General features: G+C 37.4%; 1 protein-coding gene across 1 annotated transcript; it reads left to right on the forward strand.

Annotated features, from left to right (window-relative positions):
* The first annotated feature begins 237 nt into the window (after positions 1-237).
* LOC123710574 (segmentation protein Runt-like) lies at positions 238-7,350 on the forward strand. The gene is made up of 3 exons (XM_045662566.1): positions 238-973; positions 4,329-4,457; positions 6,398-7,350. Exons 1-3 carry the CDS (start codon positions 529-531, stop codon positions 7,036-7,038), a joined length of 1,215 nt encoding a protein of 404 aa, XP_045518522.1. The 5' UTR covers positions 238-528; the 3' UTR covers positions 7,039-7,350.
* Positions 7,351-8,551: the final 1,201 nt, after the last annotated feature.

Consider the following 8,551-nt stretch of genomic DNA (forward strand, 5'->3'; position numbering starts at 1 on the left):
CGTCCCATTCACGCGAGCATTTTTATAAAAACGCAGAGATCAACCGCGGCCGTCCCGCTCGTTCCCGCTGCGGCTCCGCGCTGCCCGCACCCTTCGTCTCCTTCCCACTTTTTACGAGACGTAGGGGCCGCCACCCGGTGGGGGCGGCGACCGCGCGAACGCAAAATATTGACCATCGGAAAAAGTCGCGTCATATCGCAGTCATCAGTCGAAACTGAGGCCCCGCGTGTACGCGTCCTTCGCCGCAACTTCGGTGCGTGTCGTGCGTCTTCGGCTTGCGGTCTCGGCGGGTCGCCCATTTATTTTTCCGAGTCCCCTCCCGGCGTCTTGCCCTTGCCCAACAAGTGGTGAGCGCGGGTTCATACGGCGTCTCGCGCCCATACTTTAAACAACTTGGAGCGTGCCGCGTTGTAAGTTTGAAATTCGATCGCGTGTTGAAAACTTTTTCGAAGTATAGTTTTAAGAGTTGTGACGTGACGGAGGACTTGAGTGGCGTGTAGACAAAGTGTTCGAAGGGTTCTGAAGTCGATGCACCTCCCGCACGCGAGCCCGACTCCGACCATGGCGGATGTTTACTCACATATCCATGAGTACTATAGGCAGAGTCATGGAGACCTGGTGCCGACGGGATCTCCAGCAGTTTTGTGTTCAGCTCTACCTGGTCATTGGCGGTCTAACAAGTCGTTACCGGTGGCTTTCAAAGTGGTGGCCCTGGATGACGTACAGGATGGGACATTAGTGACAATCAAAGCTGGAAACGATGAGAATGTGATGGCTGAAATGCGGAACTGTACTGCGGTGATGAAGAATCAAGTGGCAAAGTTCAATGACTTGCGGTTTGTTGGTAGGAGTGGACGTGGAAAATCCTTTTCCTTGACTATCACCATCAGTAGTTTCCCCTCTCAAGTGGCGACATATACCAAAGCTATCAAAGTTACCGTTGACGGACCAAGAGAACCAAGAACTAAACAAAGTAAGTTTTTTGCAAGTAATTTTTTTAAATTGATAAATTAATTAATATTACAAAACAATTTTCAAATTTCATATCTCGATACCTCATAATTGAGACATTATATTATAAATAAATTTTATCACGGCTATAATCTAATTCAGAAAGCCAATAATTTAAGAACAATACCCTTAAATCACCCAGTAAATAAGATAAAAAGAACTCGAAAAATATTCGTGCGTATGCGCTTGGCGGTTCGCCAGTAAGTACCGAGGTCGGTTTTGTGTCGCCGCAACGTTTGACCACATTCGAAATAGTTCACTAAAATCAGAACATCAACACTTGCTATTAAACATTTCATTTTATATGCCTGCTGTGATATTTATAAAACAAACTGTCGAAGATTCTGTGAAATTTATAGTCGAAGATTAAGAATAGTTTCAACTATTTTATTTGAAAGAAGATTATTTTTGTACAATTACAAAAATCTACATTTTTTATTTAAAACTACGTTTAAGACTAAAAATATATAACTTAGTTCTTTAAATGAGTTATATATTAAACGACTAAGTACTAACTATTCTAATAATATAAGAATTACGTTAATAAAGTAATAAAATAAAAACGTTACCCTTAGAAATTATACTAATGTAAGGTATTAAAAATTAATTCTATACAAAGTACGTACGTAAGTTCTACAATAAACACATACCTATTATATGCTTTATATTGTAGAACTCTTTAGAAACATAACATCTGTTCCATTGCACGGATATCAATCACATAGACATTAATTAGTCTTCTCAATTCCAACTCATTCTACTAAAATAACCTAAAAATAAATTCCATTGTTTTGACAAGCTTATGTATGGACATTTAACAAAAGCTTTTAATCGTGCGACAAAGTTATTTTTGGAACCAAGATTATAATTTGAAACTAAGTAAATATAGTATATAACCCCTGAAAAGGGTTTAGAAGTTTTGAGTTTAAATTGGGAATAACATTGAAAATTATTAAGAAAGTTTATTAGTGAATCAGTCGTAAACTATAGGTACCCTACATATTAAACCGTTTATTAAATTAATATTAATTGTAATGTGACTTATATCGATAATTATTAAATACTCTATATAAAATTATATTACGATGCTTAAGAAATATATAACAAAAAGTTTAAAGATCGGGATAAAACCTAAAAAAAAATAGTAAATTTTCTTTAAATTCAATCAAAAGCTTTCTAATTATGTTTTGACAAGACCATCTATTTTGGTTACAACCAACCGTCTGTATAAACAAATGCTGCGCCCAAACTTCGGCCAATAATAAAAAAGACACTATGCGGAAAAACTAACATCCTCTGTAAAGATCAAAGGAAATAATAACCCAATCATTGGTTTACAACAGTAATTAATCTGAAATGAAATGTCTTACTGGCGTCATTACTTTACTGTACGTAATTATCTCGCTCACACTTTCTAGTTTTTAAAGACTAGCTTTAAGATGTATAGTATTTTGTTACGGGTAATTAGTTTTCTCGCATAGCGATTCTCTTCTCAGAAAGCACCAAATGAATTTATAATTCGCGTTTAAAAGAACTGTTTGAAATAAACTATTCCAAAACCTATCTCATATTAGTCTGTGTCCAAATATCGAAATATTCACTTAACGAAGAAATTTGTCTTAGACTGAATATGACAACTGACGTGTGTCGGTAATATAAAGCTACTTGACCTGCAAGTCAAAGAAGTCGCCTGTACATATAATTTTGACCAGGAATATTTTGCAATAAAAGCTAAATCCGTGACTCCAGAACATTCACAAATGTAATGCGTTAGTACAGCGGTTAGCGAGTTCCACCGTGCGGCCACGGCGTGTAACAGATGTAAACAATCTCTGGAACCGTCGTAAACTCCGTTTGATCTCGCCTGCCTCTAAAATATGGATTTTATGTCCCTCCTCAATGCCCCAACACCACATCTACCAACCCTATGTGAACCCAAAGTTATATTCAGTTAATGTCCTTTAATATGCATGAAGGCAAATACAATTAATAATACTGATTATTGGATACACAAGAATACAAAATTTAATTCTATTTACATAATATTATTGGTGAATATTATAGAATCTAATTTGCGATTCCAGAAATTATTTCTTTATGAAAATCTTTATTTCTACGATAAAATACTGTTCAAATATTTTAATTGATAACGTTTCTACTGATTTCAAACATTCAATTCCATAACAAATGTAGTCATTCTTTTTAATATTGTGTCGATTTAAAATACAACATTTATGAGATGAATATTAACTGGTAACCGTTATAGACGTCGCCACCCCGCCTCATATTACGAGCAATAATTCTGATTCCAAACGCACCCAACACGTCTTCATTATTAATTTACGAGACGCCGTTATAGTTATTTAACGCGTATCATGACACTTATAAACTTCATACGTTTGTTGTGTCTTGGTACCGAATCAGTCGCCGCGCAACCATCAAACATTTTTATGATCGACCCAGATAACCATGCGCCCACATTTGTCATAATTTAAATATATCATCGTTTAACTGTTCACGTTTTATGATAGGGTTGAGGAGTAGAGCAATGGCGTTAACAAATGACGCCGAGTGCTACATTTCACTCATTATTACCGGGATGCCGATCCATGGATAACCTCGTGACAGCGCGACGGGCCATCAATCACGTTCTTAATTTAAAACCCGCGATTTGGGATACGCCAAACAGAATACAAACACTCGTTTATGTCAGATACAGGAAGAAATAGATCGAGAGATTCTTATGTCTAATAAAAACGTCAACATAAACATCTGATAAACATGCAATTACAGCTTTGTTTAGCTCTTTAAAATGGGCGAACTTCTTAGGGAAACTTACGCAATAAACTTTAAAGAGTCTCTAAATTCCGTTCAAAACAAAGTAGGTAAAGTGCTCGTAAACAGTTAATCCCGTAATAAAATTGACGATACCTGATCTCATCGATTGATTAAAAACGGCCATAAACTGAAAATAGACGTCTTCAGTGTATCGATTAAACAAATAAAAAATGCGCTAGAAGGCAACGTCAGTAAAGGATCGTAAAATCGTATAGCAGAGGTGCCGGCTCGCAGTAACCTTATGTATACAGACTCCTTGTTACTCTGCCGTGGTAAACATTACCGTGTCGGCAGCTCTTTGTGCGACTTGATTGCGACATTCGTGGACGACGTCTGAACACAATCCCGCACGCTCCTTAGAAGCTTACGAGCTCCTTAAGAAAATTCAATTTAAATGCAATTTTCTTTACATTGTTAACATTAACAATTTTATTTATTGGATTCATCATAATAATAACCTTAATTATCTCTTGTTTTAGATTATGGATACGGGCACCCTGGAGCCTTTAGTCCGTTCCTTCTGAATCCTGGATGGTTAGACGCAGCATATCTGAACTACGCCTGGGTAGACTACTTCAGACCGCCTCAAACAGCGAGTCTTATCAAAGGTAATTATTAATTTATTTTATTGATTTCCTCTCCTTTTCAAAATACTATGAATATATGTTTTTGTGATTAATAATAAAAAACCAATATGAGAATATTAATTCAAAGCCGTAACACAATCGATATCTCTTAAACTTCCAATCGAAGGATTATTTGGCATTCGTTAATTTGAAAATTCCCGATTTTTCAAACAACACTCGAAAACATGTTGCTCCAAACTGAACCACCCCTCAAGGCCGTGCAACGCAAAGGTTCAAATAAAAGGAGCGTCTCTTGAGCGCTGCAAAACAACACGGCTCCGACCGAAGCAAAACCACCCGCTGAAGTCCGTTGTCGGGGGAAGTGCGCCCCCACTCAATAGAAAAAGTACAAAAACCACCTTCACGTTCGAGAGAGTGTGGAGTCAATTTTATTCCAATGTAGGCGACCGCGCCACCGGCCACTTTTTGTTTCCGACGCTGAAACGCGAGGAGCGTTGTACTCAAACACCTACCAGCTTTTATTAAACCGTACCAGATACTTTTTCACACAGATTTGCGTGACTTTGCGTGTTCTAATCGATCTACCCGAACAATGATACCAAACACACAAACAACTATGTAAATAACAGACAATTCTGTGCGTAAAGTGACCCATTGTGGCACTTATACGAACTAAAAAAGATCTAATTTGCATGTTATTTAATCGTAAAAAAATAGATGTTTACATTATAAGTATCAAGAACCTGTAGAACTATAATAACTTAACTAAAAATGGTGAATTAGCACTGCAACAACCTCAAACCCCGCGATGGTTCTCCTTCCGCACACGCTCTTTATAAACCTGACTATATATATATATATACATATGGTGTTTTTTAAGAATGACGCGTTTACATGTCGGAGTAAAGATTTTGTCATATATTAATAAAATTCATCCAGTGAATCCCTATTTTGTTAAAATACCGTACATTATTTTAGAACCAACTCTAAAGCTCATCGTGTAATGTCATTAAAAATAACTTCGGACTTACTATACATACTTCGACAACACCATATGCCATTTTATAACACCATCGGTTTAATTTCATATCATTCTTCAAATGGGAACAAATAGCAAACGTTATGCAACAGAGAACGAACCAATTTTAATTGAACTAAAACTATATTAAAGAGAACCATCAGAAATCACCTCAATCAGGCGCTATGTCGATATTGGTCCCCACCTCGCCAAATTACCCCCTAGTTACGCCACCCACCCCCGACGCCTTTTAAAGTGGTCTGTGCAGCAGTGCTACTGCTGCAAATACAAAAAATGCAAAAGAAATCCCGGCAGCGCCACCTCTGAGCTCTTTGTGGCCCAATCTGCGCCTCCATCGTGCACTTTTTATCAGTTTCTCTTACACTTATCGAGAATCAAAGCCCCGGTACTGCGACAAGAATATTTCGAACACTGTTACTAATGAAAATTTCACGTTCCGAGGTCGCTTTGTTCGTTCTGTACGAGATAGCTTCCTTATCGCGATACAGCCGGCTTTGTACCGCACATGTCCGTGGCACGGCCTCACGCGTGTATAGCATTGCTAATGTGATCTCCGGATAGAACAGAAAAGAGACATATCGGACTGAATTACATCGAATGTCGCGTCTGGATCGTAAAGTACGACATTGCATTCGGATAAATAAATATTGCACCCTCACCCTACTAATATCGTGCTAAAAAAACATCCCTTTCAGTGAAGCCGCCTTTAAACGCCTACAGATTGTACATTATCCTTAGTACGATTATTCACCCTCGTTGTTCAGGGAATCGGTGAAGTGCCCGCGTGCCTTAGGCTGTCCCCAGAGAGTCGTCTCTCATATTACGTCATGTTCTCAAATCAAACAACACTAGTAGCAAATGAATCAATCATAAGCTTAGCATCTAATCATCAATTCTAATTTGCATATTTTATTGTCCACAGGTACTGCATCAATGCCTACGCCGCCGGTTCCACTTCCACCTTCAGATTTGTTTCCATTCCCACCTACTATGACAAACTTACCTCCTGCTGGATTATTACCGCCACCTGGTGCATTTTTACCACCTAACGGACTTTTGCCTTTTGCACCACATCCTGCGGACCTAGCACTAAAATCTTTACCATCGGAACTAACGTTGAAGAACGGTATGAGTCCCTATGATGCAATAAGGCACCTACAAAGCAGTGTTTCATCAATGGATAACTCCAGTGCACGCCTATCACCAACGAGCAGTAGGCAGAGCGGTAGCCCAAGAAGTATTATTAACGCTAGTCCAAGATCGAAAGCCGATTCAAAATCTGAAGTTAATTCAACGCACGATGCAACGATATCGGATGAGTCCGATGAAGAGCCGATTGAGGTTGTCAAATCCGCTTTTCATCCAACGCGACCGGCTAACGTTGAGCTCCAGGAGATGAAGCAAGTCCAAGCTGCAGACTCCACAGTGTGCGACAAACCTAGAGGTCGTAATGAACTCAAAGCGCCGTCTCAACGTACGACGCGTGTGCTTTCCACAAGCCCCACCTCCACAAAGATAACTAATGGAACCTTAACGCATAAATCAGTTTGGCGACCGTACTGACGCTTCTAGAGTAGTGAAGTGAGTGACAAATATGTCCGTGACAATTGTATGAAAACGGACCAAAATGTGATAAATCGAGCTTGTAAATATTATAGAAGATACAAAGATATAGATATATTTATTGTTAGCATAGGATATTAGATTTAAATGCTACGTCAGTAGTAGTTCAAAGTTATCCAAAAACTTTTGCAATTAATAGGAATTATTGTTGTCTACGAATTGTTATGGCTGTAAATATCGCTGAGGATTGTAATAATCACGAGTCATGTAAATAAAGTAACTTAGGCGTTGTAAATTGCGACAAATGACTGATTATAGAGTTTTATGAGTCTTGTAAATGTGAAATTTATTTATTGATTGTAAAAAAAAGTTATTAACAAGGTATGTAATGTTAGAAATTGCTAACTCGTCTTGTATATTTAAAATTACGTAGGCAAACAAATAAATTGACCTATAAAAATTAAAACCTCTATTATTTCTCGACTTTATTAAACTAATCAGTACTGAGTAATGACACAAAAACAAGAATAACCGCAACTCTGATATAATCAATAAATAATTAAATTGTCTTAATTATTCATATTTAAACTAACCAAATTACATTAAGAGTTAAGAAAAACACTTTTTGAACGGATTAAAGCTATGTATTATTATTGAAACTTCAACGTCACCGTGACCACGCACAAAATTTTAAAATTATGTAAATAATTATAGGTTTTAATAATAATATATAGCTTTAATCCGTTCAAAGAGTGTTTTTCTTAACGTGTAAAAGCTATTTTAACAAAAGACAATACTACATTAAGAGTTTCTTCAAACCGCAGTCATTAAAATTTCGTACCTACAGAAACATTCAATGAAGATTTATTTAAATTCATTTTTATACATTTTTGATTAACGTAATACCTTCTGACAGATGCTACTGTTTGTTTATAGCCATAAATAATGAAACGTGCATTGCACATGTTATTTCACTCGTGTCTATGAGAACGGCCGGGTTCAATATGGTAAATACAAATCGTATTTGCAACTCATTGAAATTGCTTGATAAACTATTTCATATGAAGAGCCGATTTTCAGGGAAATATTTATCTTCTTGGAAGGCATACGTATGAAAAATCAACGTAACGTACTAGTTGCTAATAAAGTTAATCAGAGAATTAAAATAAATGGTACATACGATTTGTACTAGCTTTACCTGCTTACAAAGTCTTAGATTTCTGCCTATATGGTCCATCGCGATGTTAAACCATTTCTAATGTATATTATCATCATTCCAAGTTGAATCCTATGCATTTATAAACCTTTCCAAGAACGCTCACACAAAATATGAAACTTATATACTTACTGTGAAAATTACATAAGGCCATATAAAATGTCTCTTAGGTACTATCAATGGCGCTGCGCGGTGATCTGGTTAGCTGATTGCACCCTGCCGCCTGACTGCGTCCGCCGGCGGTCAGCCGCTCCTCAAACATTGCGAAATTATACAACTACTGGATGTGTGATATCA

Source organism: Pieris brassicae, chromosome 1 (assembly GCF_905147105.1).
Source record: "Pieris brassicae chromosome 1, ilPieBrab1.1, whole genome shotgun sequence".
Taxonomy (NCBI): domain Eukaryota; kingdom Metazoa; phylum Arthropoda; class Insecta; order Lepidoptera; family Pieridae; genus Pieris; species Pieris brassicae.